Source organism: Drosophila virilis, chromosome 4, assembly GCF_030788295.1.
Source record: "Drosophila virilis strain 15010-1051.87 chromosome 4, Dvir_AGI_RSII-ME, whole genome shotgun sequence".
Classification (NCBI taxonomy): domain Eukaryota; kingdom Metazoa; phylum Arthropoda; class Insecta; order Diptera; family Drosophilidae; genus Drosophila; species Drosophila virilis.
Genome location: NC_091546.1, coordinates 14301841 through 14314770, shown reverse-complemented (window position 1 = coordinate 14314770; position 12930 = coordinate 14301841). Strand labels below are relative to the sequence as shown.

At 41.8% G+C, this 12930-nt stretch overlaps 4 protein-coding genes across 16 annotated transcripts in view; all 4 read left to right on the top strand.

The window, feature by feature from the left end:
- The window catches only part of Dus1 (Dihydrouridine synthase 1), a 37561-nt gene extending 29468 nt beyond the window's left edge, over positions 1 to 8093 (top strand). Inside the window, exons 2-5 of the mRNA XM_002051854.4 lie at positions 6277 to 6700; positions 6759 to 7203; positions 7267 to 7444; positions 7504 to 8093. Of these exons, the coding sequence (XP_002051890.1) occupies positions 6286 to 6700; positions 6759 to 7203; positions 7267 to 7444; positions 7504 to 7980 (1515 nt within the window). The 5' untranslated portion in view covers positions 6277 to 6285 and the 3' untranslated portion in view covers positions 7981 to 8093. The remainder of the gene's footprint in view (positions 1 to 6276; positions 6701 to 6758; positions 7204 to 7266; positions 7445 to 7503) is intronic.
- A 169-nt stretch (positions 8094 to 8262) lies between these two features.
- LOC6628718 (zinc finger protein 728) lies at positions 8263 to 9399 on the top strand. Its single transcript, XM_002051855.4, has 3 exons — positions 8263 to 8672; positions 8728 to 8901; positions 8957 to 9399. The coding sequence occupies exons 1-3, from the start codon at positions 8485 to 8487 to the stop codon at positions 9057 to 9059; spliced, it is 465 nt and encodes a 154-aa protein (XP_002051891.1). The 5' UTR covers positions 8263 to 8484; the 3' UTR covers positions 9060 to 9399.
- Positions 9400 to 9781: 382 nt separating this feature from the next.
- On the top strand, positions 9782 to 11013 carry Rpp30 (ribonuclease P protein subunit Rpp30). Its single transcript, XM_002051856.4, has 4 exons — positions 9782 to 10125; positions 10193 to 10261; positions 10322 to 10596; positions 10661 to 11013. Exons 1-4 carry the CDS (start codon positions 9847 to 9849, stop codon positions 10929 to 10931), a joined length of 894 nt encoding a protein of 297 aa, XP_002051892.1. The 5' UTR covers positions 9782 to 9846; the 3' UTR covers positions 10932 to 11013.
- Positions 11014 to 11369: 356 nt separating this feature from the next.
- kis (chromodomain helicase DNA binding protein kismet) overlaps positions 11370 to 12930 on the top strand; it is a 47719-nt gene continuing 46158 nt past the window's right edge. For 9 of the 13 annotated variants that reach the window (XM_070209366.1, XM_070209363.1, XM_070209367.1 and 6 more), the window contains exon 1: positions 11370 to 11411. The gene's annotated coding sequence lies outside the window, so the exon portion shown is untranslated. Of the gene's footprint in view, positions 11459 to 12930 lie in introns of all 13 variants that reach the window. The other 4 variants (XM_070209371.1, XM_070209372.1, XM_070209370.1 and 1 more) reach the window with 2 other exon arrangements.

Here is a 12930-nt window from a genome sequence, read left to right as displayed (position 1 = left end):
AAATTGTGGCCAACTTTTGTCCTTGGGCCTGGTGCACAATGCGGCCTTTTCTTATGGTTTATTGCGTCAGCAACTCTCGCAGGATGCGCCCAGCACAATGCCTGCCAGCTGGCAGTGCGCCCCGACTTTGACCTCGTTGCATAACCAAAGACAACACAACTGCGCAATTGGGCAACTGCGCACTTGACAATGCGACCTGCCACTGACAGCCTCCAGTTAACGTCATTAACCAGTTTCTTACATAAAATCATGCTGACTTTTATTTAACTTTGGGGCGAGTTCAAGGCATATTGAATAACTCTTATGCAAGCCGAGTGGGAAACTGAGACTAAAAATAGAAATTGAAGCTCACTTAAAGAAACAATTATTTTCGGTTATTCGGTTGGGTTTTAGTTAATTCAGATTGCATTTCATTTCTTGTTGCTCGCAAATTAACTTGAAATCCATTTTTATTAGCAGTAATAATCAAAACTTTAGCAAAACTTTTTATAGTTACTCCAGGCCTTAAATTACAATTATGAACCATAAGCTAGGAGCCAACTTTTAAGCACAAATAGTTGACAATATTAAACACAAAACTAAAATAAATTTATCCATTTTGCTTACCTTAAAATATTATCCTGAAGTGGGTAATACATAAAAGAAGATATCTTCAAGCCCAGAAGATATATATATTCTAGATCAGCTTTAAGCAGGATATCGATATTGATTTTTAACGATTCCTTGGAAACGGAGTTAGTTATCGATTATCGTAAACAAAGTCGATCTGCGCAGGCACTGGGAGCACCTACATATAAAATTTCAAGTATCTAGCTCTTATAGGTTCTGAGATCCTTGCGGACAGACAGACGGACATGGCTGGATCGACTCGGCTATTGATGCTGATCAAGAATATATATACTTTATGCGGTCGGAGATGCTTCCTTCTGCCTGTTACGTACATGTGGATTTTGCACAAACACAATATACCCTTATGCCCATTTTAAATGGCATCAATGGAGACATTGTTAATCATGTTTAAAGAACTTGAGTTCTTCTTATACGAACAAAAAATCGTATTTAATTTAACCAAACGCTTGATTGAGAAAAGCTTTGTGCTTGATTTAAGTGCGCGGCGGACTTAAAATGAGAAAATAAATGTAAAATGCGATTGCGGCTCATAATTTATATGAACAACTCCGTAAGCCTTAATAATAAAGCAATTAGCTGAATTTACTTTTGAGTCAGATATTAAATACTTGAAAGTGAATATTAACCTAGTTAAGAGCGTAAAGTCTAGCTAGATAGTATAGATAGGCAGGCAAAGGCGAAACAATGTTAACTCAAAAGTATAACAGTATAACGGTAGTTAAAGTGAAAATGAAATGGAATTTCCATGGCTATCGATGATGTGCCAGGACAACTTAAGCCCCTTTAAGTGCGCCCTTTAATAGGTTAATCGCAATTTCCAGCTGCTCGGCAAGTGCAGCACAATGAAATAATGGACATTTACTTTATTTTTTTGTTGTTCACTTTTTGGTTTTGTTTTTGTTTTTGTTTTTTTTTATTTGCTTGCTTTGTGATGGCACGCAAAGGGCTTGAGCTCGCACGCCAACGCCCTGGTCCCCAGCCACGCCCTCGGTCCGGCCCGCCCCTCCGCGTACACTTGAGCAAGCACTTGAAATGTCATTGCGTTTTGCAGGCTGGCTGGCAAAAATAAAAAAGTAAAAAAAATAAACAAATAAAAGTATTTTCATTCCACCTACGCCAGTTGCATTTTGTTATTGCGCTTTGGTGGCAAACAAACAATTTGCCAGCCTGGCCACATGGCGTGTGCGTAATGTTCGCAAAGTCCTTGCCTGCTGGCTAAAAATGAGGTCATATTTTGGCGCCGACAACGCCATCTCTGTGTCGTCTGCCAGCAATAGAAAAAGCCAGATACCATTTCAGACAATAAAACAGCAGCATTGTGGCCAATCTTTGGGTAAGGGCCCCGACCCAGTCCCTGAATGGCCGCAAAAGCAAAAGCATGTCAAAGACGAGCTGAAATGACAATTGTGCTCGAAGGGATTTAACGCCTCGTTGAATGCAATTCAGTTAATTCACATTCTCCCAGCATTGGCTATAATTTTTATCGAGTTACCCCGCTTTCCACGCTTTTCTCGCTTTCCACGAGTGCCTTTAACATGGGGGCGTGGCTGGGATTTCAAGAACAGCAGCAGCAGCAGCAGTTTTTTGCTGACCTTTGCCAATCCTTTTGGCTGCAGCAGTCTAGCTACTGCGGTTTTAATACCCTGTAAACATTTGGTTGAAAGGGCATGCCATTTTTTTTCAATAATAATAAATTTGTTGTGCTCTTAACAGAAATTCATTAACAGTTGTTTTAAAATTAGCAAATCCTAGTGTTGTAAAGTTAGCTAAATAAACGTTAAGGCTTATCGATAACTAATCGATAGCTTAAAGTATAACTATCGAGTGTGAGCTCACATTTGAAGCATATCAAAAGAGCTGTCAACGCATTCAACGTCAAACGTTACACATTTCTGTACATACAGGATTGTGTATAGGATTGTGCTCACTTGTTGTCTGCCATAATCCAACTGAGTGCCCATTATGTTCAATGAGTATGTAATAGTCGGGCATACTCTTATATATACTTTTTATTTATGCGTCTCTTGATTTACCATTTAACGACAAACACGACAACAAAAACATTTAGTTACAGGGTATATTCTAGTCGATCCCTGTAGCTTCAAATCAGCTTTCCATTTGGTTTACATTTTATATTAACTCATTCTGTGTATTTCCCTCTGCGGTTGTAAATCAGAGATTATATAAATTTCTTTGAAAATCTCTGAAGTCACTTTCGCGCTTTAGCAACACTGTTTTTTTTTCCCTTTTTTTTACAGCGCCCAACACTGCATTGCTATCGAGAGTATTTTTATGGTGATTGAAAAATTGATTCAGCACTTGCCCATCCCTGGTCGCGGCTTATAGTTTTTTTTTTTTCCATTTGGTTTTTCAACTGTTTTTCCTTTTGCATGTTTATGGACTAACTAGCGCTGGAAGGTGAGCATTAAATAAACAGCATTGGCCCGCTGCGATTAGCCAGCGAAACCATTTTTTAAATTGGAAAATGGACGCGTGCTAGGGTGAAAAAAAAAAGTAAGGAAAACAATTGGGGTGCTAACGACTGCACAATACTCTCTTTAGTGGACGCAAAATGTTGGCTTTGATGAATCTAAAATCAAAATTGTAATAAAACATAAATACCTCAAGCTAACAGACGAACATGACACAAAGCCAATATACTCTTGATCAGCTTGTAAACAGAGTATAAAAATTACTTAAAACACAAAAGGGGAATGGGCAAGATGTTCGGTTGTGAGGAGGGGAAGGCTGTCTGGGAATAGCCTTCAAACACAACAGGCAATGCCGATTGCCGGCAAATGTGGCAAACCTTGGCACGCTCTTTACTTTTCTATATTGATATATATACACACACACACATACATATATATACTTGATATTGATTCGTCTTAATTGGTGCGGAAATTATTAATTATCTTTTTGCTGTTCGCTCTCATTGAATTTCTGTGTTCGACGTCGCGTCGGAAATCGAAAGCATCAATTCAAAACTTCTGTATAATAAATAAAGTTGGTATCTGTGACTTTATCTGCGGTCTTCTAATTACTCAACAGCAAGTGCCTTTTAGTTATTGCCCAGTTATTTTTTAGTTACTTTGCGGCGAAAGCAATTACACTTGTCTCCATGCTCTATAGAGAAATGAGGTTATGTTCTTCATCAAAGTACTTGAAAAGTTTTAAGGGTTGTGTTGCGTTTAATTAGCTATATTTTGACTGAAAAGGTTTGATTATTATGTATATCTAAATTAAAGATTGTTCGTTTTATTGTACACAATATAATACATATACATTTTGGAAAAGTGAGGTTAGATGTAAGTGAGAAGTTATTAATAAGTGAGGTTATGCTTATCTCTTAACATTAACATTAATTAACATTAATACAAATGACAATAATAGAAATAATGATCATGATAATTGGGATGATAATGATAATCATAATAAAAATAATATATATAGGATTTAGGATATATATAAATGAAGCTAACAGTAAATCTCTCCCATTAATCTCGGCACCCTTCGAAGCCAGCGAAAGAGCATTCAATTTGAAGGAAAACCTACAAGAGAATAACTTTTACCAGCGACTGCTCCTTTTAAAACAATGTCTTACGATTTCCTGTTAGCGCCGACTCTTTCGCTCTTGATGCACCCCGCACCCTCTGCCGCTCTCTGCATTCAGGCCATGTCTGCCATTTGCAAAAGTTTTTAATTGCAAAATGCCCATTTGAGGACGAGGCCTGCAATGGCTGGCCCCTTGGGCTAAATGTTGTCGTTGGCTCTTGTGAAAGTTGCTTGTAATTTGGGCATAATTATGACACAGCCAACATCTGTCATGGCTGCAGTCGATGCCACGCCCCGTTTTTTTGGCAGTATTTATGCAATTTGCGTTACCAAATAAAAGTTTTCACAACATTTAAAACTTTCATTACACGCACACAGACATTGGCTGGCCAAATGCCTGGCATTGTAGGCAAAAAATAAATAAAATACAAAAGGAAAAGAAAATACTTTTTAACTCGCGACAACATCTAGAAAAAAGAGAAGAAGAAGAATCAGTTTGCGAGCAGCCGCCAGTGATAAAATCGCATGCCATTTCCGGTCAGTAAACTTTTAATGTAAAAAAGTTTAATTTGTGTGTGTGTGTGTGTGTGCATGTCGTACGGCGAATCACATTTACAATTGAGTCAAGTTTTGCAAGTTCTCTCCGGAGTTAAACACTCGATACACAGCAATAAACACGATCCTACTTGCATTTTCAATGCACACTCTTAGTTTTAGTGCTCTCTTTATCATTGCCTCTTCCTTTAAAATAAGAAGTTTTGTAGTTGTCAGCTTAATTGTAATATTCTCTTTTTTTTCCTCCCTCTTCATATAAAATAAGAAGTTCTGTAGCAGACAGCTTAATCTTAGTCGTCTCTTTACATAGAATAAGAGCAGGGGTAAATTTGAGATAAGACGCACGCCTGATCAGCGAGTAGACCCTGGTTCGATTCCTGTTGTCAGCGAAAACCTTTTTTATGAGTGCCCTTATATCAATTTCTTTTTTTTTATCTAATTTGGTCTAAAGAAACTATGTACAAATAATTAACCAAACCGAGTTTCCCAAGTATGAACATCAAAGTATGCTCAAAATGTTATACTGTGTAGTTGGGAGAGTTTTTTTTTATAACTATTTGTAAGCCGTTTAAATGAACTTTGCCGTCATGCCTGGTGATGGGTATCGATGGCAAAATTGAAAATTTCGTTAAGCTGCGTAGCTTCAAAGTGCATGCAACTCGAATAACTCAATTAGCGCGTCATTGTTGGTAGCTGCCGCTTTGTTGCAACTGGCTGGCAAACTGACTTTAAGCGCCTTTTTTTTTTCTTTTTTTTTTTAATGCTGCTCTGCACGCGGTTCGCTCGAAAGCGAATTCATCGCGTGGAAAGTGAAATGCATGCCGCGCTGTTCAGGGCACTGTTATACACGCACCATAAATGCACACATACATGTGTACATATGTATGTGCTCGTAATTGGAGCAAACTTAAATTAATTCGTCAAAAGCCCCCTCAGTTGTGGCTCATGTAAATTTATTTGGCTTTGCGCTTTGTACAAATGCTGCCGCACGGCCGCACCCAGCTCTTTTTATTTTTTTTTATTTTTGCTAATGTGGCGCTAATTAGCTTTTACAGCAGGTGGTATGAAAAAAAAAACTCCTAGCGCTTGGCAACTTGTCCATAATGGGACGAAACAGCAAAGCGTAGGTTTTTGCAAATTGTCGCCGCAAAAGTCAAGCGAACAGTCTAATTCGCCGCAAATGTCAACGCATGCGATTGGTCGGTTGGCTTCTGACTCAAAGGATCGCTATCGATCGATTTATCGATGCTTAATACTCGCCGCAAATAGATCGAGTACGAGTACAATTGGATTTATTTATCGATAAAAGCAAACAATTAAAAAATGCTTATAAAAAATAATTGCTATTCAGAAAATTCGTATTTCTGTCAGTTATTTTAGTCGAGTGATCGGTGTAAAGCAAATTATTCTATGTTAATTGAGACAAGTTGAACTTGATCTTCCTAATTAGTTTAGCTAGTTCTAGCGTCGACTTTCCAATCAGAATCCCACTTGAATTTCCAATAACAAGAGCATGTTTTGCCCATTGCATTGCAGCAGCCGGAAATGGTGAACGAGCAACGGGAGCCCAGCAACAAGTTGTCCGGCTATGAATTCTATCGACGCGTGCTGGGCGCGCCACGTTACATTGTGGCGCCCATGGTGGACCAAAGCGAGCTGGCCTGGCGCATGCTGTGCCGACGGTATGGCGCCCAGCTCTGCTACTCGCCCATGTATCATGCGAATCTGTTTGCCACCGATCTGAAGTATCGCAAGGATGCGCTGCAAACGTGTCCGGCGGATCGACCCCTGATCATACAGTTTTGTGGCAACGATCCGCAACAGATGCTGGAGGCAGCGCTCGCTGCACAGGATCATTGCGATGCCGTCGACATCAATCTGGGCTGCCCGCAGGCGATTGCCAAGCGTGGCCATTACGGTGCCTTTCTGCAGGACGAATGGCAGCTGCTGACACAGATTGGTTCGTAGCCAAATTATCCACAAAAATTATTATAACAATCATATTTATTGGATCCCAGTGCGAACGCTGCACGAGCAGCTCTCCGTGCCGGTCACCTGCAAGATACGCATATTCGAGGATCGGGAAAAGACCATTAACTATGCCAAAATGCTGGAGGCCGCCGGCTGCCAGCTGCTCACCGTGCACGGACGTACGCGCGAGCAGAAGGGACCGCTAACGGGCATTGCCGATTGGAGCTATATCAAGGATGTGCGGCAGCACATCAAGATACCCATGTTTGCCAATGGCAATATATTGGGACTGGAGGATGTGCATCGCTGCCTGGAGGCCACGGGCGTTGATGGCGTCATGACCGCCGAGGGTAATCTACATAATCCGGCCATCTTTCAGGGCATCTCGCCGCCCGTCTGGCAAATGGCCCATGAGTACTTGGAATTTGTGGATCTCTATCCCTGTCCCACCTCCTATATACGCGGCCATCTCTTCAAGCTGTTCCATCATATGTAAGTACCAAATCTTCCAACTGTGTACAGGTAACTGCATTCTAAATGTCATCTCCCCTGCAGCATGAATATACGCTCGAATGCACAGCTGCGGGAACAGCTGGCGACGGCCAATCAGTTGACCCAGTTCCACGGCGTTGTGGCCAAGGTGCAGGAGAAATATGCGCCATATCACACGGGCGCTGCAGCCTACGCGCCGGAGGAAATGGAGCTGAATGTCAGCGCCGCAGCTGCGGAGGAGGTAAGCGATCGAGCATTACAAATCCTGTCAAGCAATTCTCTAATCTTGCGTCTTGGCAGTTGCCCATGCTGCAGCCGTGGCTGTGCCAGCCATATATACGCGCGTCGCCGGAATCGCATCGCCAGAAGATCGCCGAGAAGCAGCGCGAGGCCATCGATCCGAATCGCGCCAAGCGCCAATACTTCGACCATGCCGGCAACGAGATATCCCGCAAGCGCATGAAGAAGCTGCGCCGTCGCCAGCGGCGCCCGAACAAGACGGAGGCACAGCTACAGCTGCGCCACGAACGACATCTGGAGTATTGTGAGCAGTGCGCCAATCCTCTGGGCTCCAAATGCGAGTTCCGGCTGTGTCGCATCTGCTGTCGGGACAAATGCTATGCCGAGGACTGCGACTGTCCCGGGCATGGCATACTCATCAAGTCGCGCCGTGCCAAGGCCAAGCAGTTCGAGGCGCATTCCAGGCAAGAGAACAACAACGATCCTCTATCCGCTGTCGATGCGCCCACAATACCTGAAAGGCAAAATGTTTCCTGATATCCAAATCGGGAACTTAGCGAATTTGTACCGTCTAATGTAGGAAATTGCTTGCATTGTTGTTCCTATTCCTTTCTGTACAATTAAAAAAAAAAAAAACACAAAAAACAAAATACTGGACTACCAGTTATGCACATTTCCCTTGCTACAGGGTATTAACAGTATTTCGATTAATTATCGAACTGCGGCTCTGTTAAGTTGTTGCGCTGTTAACATACGATAGCATGTTAGCATACGATAGTATTTAACATCGGTTCATTTGAGCACGGTTCAGTTCATGAGCCCAAACTAGTTCCGTTCGCAAAATGATGTTGATTTGACGCAAATTATTTCGCGTGAAAATAACAAACATATTTATTAAAAATAAACATTTAGCGAGATAAAACGCTCGAACTAAAGCCAGCTGCAGAGTGTAATCGACGTGCACGCATATAACGTGTCGAAAAAAAAACCTGTTTTCACGTGGCGACTCAACACTGAGAAATTAAATAAATAGGTCACAAAATGGATGAAAACAAGGGTTTCAAGTGCGAGGAGCCGGGCTGTGGCAAGGCCTTCTGGTACAAGGCAGCGCTCAAGCGTCACCTGAACACGCACAAGGAGAACGATCCGGATATTCCGACCGTCACCTGGGGCTGCAGCGATTGCACCAAAATGTTCTCGACCATCGAATCCTTGCGGCGACACTACAGGTACGTGCAGAATCTTCTCGAGAGGATCAGATTGCTAACGCACATCAATTTGCAGAACGGCCCACGGTTCGGTCTATGTGTATCCGTGCGAGTTCGAAGGCTGCAACCAAATGTTTCAGCGCAAGGATAATCTCACGCGGCATGCTGCCTCGCATGCGGACAACAAGCATTGCTGCGACATTTGTGGCAAGTCCTTTGCCCGAAAGGATGCCATGACACGGCACAAAACGTGAGTTGCCACAAGAGGCGCTTCGCATATGCCATTAACCAATTATATACCGCAGCATCCACACACGACAGTCCCAAGCAGCGGATAGTCGATCCCCAGCCAGTGCGAATCCCGCCTCCCTGCAGGTGCATCGACGATCTGTGGGCGCCAAGGTCTGAAGGGCATGGTAGACGGATTCATATTAACCCGGAACGTACGCACGCAACGAACGTTTTGACCGTGAAAAGCAGGTACAGCTCATGCTCCAGGTTGGCAACACACCCGGAGTAGAATCGGACGAGTTGAGGAATTATCTATATATATATATATATATGCATAAAAGTTGAATATGAGTTTGGAAGCATCTACAAACAATTAACCATCAGTTAGAATCGGGTCAATATATTCATATAAAATGTATTAAGAATTGAAGAAAAGCCAGACGTGTTCTAATGTTAAGTTCCATCATGAATTCATACTTAATATTATTCAATTAAATTATATGTAAATGTTATTCTATTTGTCCAGACCAGGCGAACTGGTTGAACATTTTCAGTTTAGTACGTTTTTTTTTCATCCCAATACATTATCAGTTGAATGAATATGCTGCGACAGAGTTAAATGAGAATATTTATAACTTTACCGTTTGAACACACAATTAATGGAGCTAAAAGAACGAAACTAGTTCCTGATTATCGTTCATCTAGTTCCGATTAATGATCGTGTGAACAAATACACTTATCGCTGTAAACATTTGCTTAAATTAATCAATTACATTTACTAAAAACACATTCAGCAAAATACAAAGTAAATACTCGAGCTTAAAGTGCTTTTAAATGTAATTGGTTTTGTTTATTTGAGTTGAGCGGCAATAATGTGCAGCCAGTGCGACAATCGGTCAATCGATAACTTTTGGAACGCAACTCTGGGCCAAGGCACGTTTTGCGGCTTCCAATTAAAACCAAAATGGAACAAACAAAAAGATTCTATGATTTTTGCATACCCTACAACAAGGATGACAAAATAATGCGTGCTATATTAAACGAACTGGTCGAGCTGGGCTACAAGACGATAGCAATTGACCAGAGCTTCGATCACAGCAAAAAGGAGGCCGGCAAACGTGGCTCGGAAGTGTTTCCGGAGCCGCACGGCATCGAACATTTGCGCAAGGAGTTCGCGGATAAACTGAGAATATTGCAGCGCATAACTATACTGTACGTAGACGCAAATGTGGCCCATGCAATGGTAATGCAGTAAACGCGATTGGCAAGTGGCCGCAAAACTAACTGAAATAATTGCATCTCTGACTTAGAGCGTTTCCCTGAATCTGCGCAAGTTCAATCTAATCGCCGGACAGCCCAAAACGGACGCAGCCTTAACGGTGAGTGGCGCTGGTCCTAACAAGAATCTCCATTAACTGCCGGACACACATGCCTTACAGCACTGCTGCACCGCATTCAATGGCGATATCATCACATTCGATCCGGCCGCCGGCTCCCGTTTGCTGGTCCAGCGCAAACCCTACCTCATTGCGGTGCGACGCGGCATCTACTTTGAGCTGAAGTATGCGCCGGCGATTGCAGATTCCAACAATCGCAAGGACATGATAAAGGTGGCCCAGAATTATTGCACCAAAGGCAAGTCGCGCAACATCATCTTCAGCAGCGGTGCCGCTCATGAATTCCAGCTGCGCGGTCCGTACGATGTGGCGAACCTGTAAGCACTTACAGGCTGTTTAAATATTACCTGGTATATATTTTATAATGCACTCTTTTTGCAGTGCATTTATCTTTGGTCTTTCGGAGGATCAGGGCAAGAATGCCATCGATCGTTCCTGCCGTCAGCTGTTTCTACGTGCCGCATCCCGGCGTCTGGGCAAAACAATAATGTTTGTCAAAGGCGAGGGGCCAATTGTGTTTTCAGACAGTTCTGATGACAATCACAGCGAGGAAGAGCAGGCAGACGAAATGGACGCTTTAGTTACGGAAGCAGCAACCGAAGAGGACGAAAGAGAAAATAGTCAAGCCAATAAAAGACTGAAAGTAGCGTAGCATTCAATTTAATTTGAAAACTTTTTGTGTAAGCAATATGCTGGCTATTATAGTTGCACGCGTGATAGTTCTAAATCATGAACACGAAGAAAATGTTTTAATTTAAGGACATTTTTCGCAAAAATTTCAAATTTCTCACACTTGGTCACACTTAGGGCGCGCATTTTAAATGGCAGCTCTTGTATCGATTGTATGCTATCGAAACTAAAGATGAGTTACATTGTTTTTGTGTGTTCAGCGCTTTCAGTGGCTCTCACGTGTTATTTAAAATGTGACACCAAATAAAAATATTAAATAAGAAGCAATTTATGGTTGCAACTTTGTGTATTCCCATAACAATTCTCCTTAAGTAGCACGTATTTGTTCATTCAGTATTAAAAATAAGAAATCGATACTTTAAAAATACTTAAGGCAAGTAACCAGTTAGCACATATCGATCATCCCTAATCGCTGCTAAACAAAATGGAGGTCTTTGATGTGGTGCGTACATGTCTGACAAAGTGCTGCTAAAATATTTGCGTAAAACGGTAAAAATAAATTGATTAATTAATTAAATGTAACAACAAAATGCAAACAAAGTTGCCGGCAACAATTTGCGCTAAAAAGCAAACGACTACTGAGCGTATTTCAAATGTTATATGATTTTCAAAACTACAAAACGAAAACCAGACACTCGAACGAAGAAAAAAAAAAATGTGAAAGAAGTAGAGAGCGAGAGTACAAGACGACGGCGACAACGACAACCAAACGACGAGAAAAACGGCAAAAGAAATATGTATTTCGCGAGACGACGACCGCAGCGGCAGCAGCAGCCGCAGTCAACGTTCAATTGTTTTTTCCGAATTATGGCCAAGTGCATGTGTATAAATGTAATGTGTGCGTGTGTGTGTGTGTGCGAGTGTTAATTAATTGGCATAGTTAGACAAAACTAAAAAAAATATATAAATCACACTGCACGAATATATGTAAATAAAAGCGTGAATTAAAATGCGTTCGCATTGAAGTCGCTTCTTCAACGCATTTTGCACTTTTTCGTTACCTTTTGTATAATTAAAAATGGACCTCGCTGTCTGTCGCTGTGTGTGTCTTGTGCAGTTGTCTGTATATCTGTGCATGTGTGTGTGTGTGTGTGTGTTGGTGATGCTCGATTTTCGCTGGTTGATGATGATGTTTGATTATAATAATGATTATTGCCTCCCTGACTTTTTGTCTTGCTGTGCATGTGTGCGTGCGTGTGTGTGTGTGTTTCGAATACGTTTTCGTTTGCGTTACTTCGGCAGCTAAATTATTTGTGAGCGAGGCGCTGACTGTGTTGTTTAAGTTTATTTCAAATTTTTTGAATAATTTCTATACTCTTGCTTTTTACTGTTGGTTTCCCAAAAAAAAAAAAAAAAATTGGCAAATTACCATTGCCATTTGTCGTATAGTTGCCGCGGGGCAGAGCAACAGCAGCAAGCGGCGCCCTCTCAATGATTTTCGCCCATTTTCAGTTATTTGGTGGGGGTCTTTGCTTGTGCGTGTGTGTGTGTGTGTAAGTGTGACTGCAATAAAATGTCTTACATTTGCCTCTGTATATATTGTAATTATTCGCCGTGGCGAGTTCGCCATTTATATTTTCATTTCTTTGTGCCCACTGCTTCTTGCTACATTTGTTTTTGTATCTTGTTGTTTTTTTTTTGTATTTGGTGAGTGGCGTGTGTCCCGCGTTGATTTTGCACTGTTCGAAAGAAGGAAAAAAAAGTATAAAACAGTTTTTCGCAGCCAGCATATATTTAGTGTGTATGTATTAGTCTCTCGCTGCAGCAGCGTTGCCACACAATCGCATGCAGATGCACACACCTGTGCAAATGTGCTGCTGCTCGTCGTTTTCGTGTCGCATCTAGTTCGGCTGCTGCGCGCCCCCGCTGCGTTCATTTGCGTGCTTCTTTTTTTTTCGATTCATATTTCGTGCATTGTGTGAGTGCGTACCTCGTGTGTGTATTTTCAGTGATTTACGCGT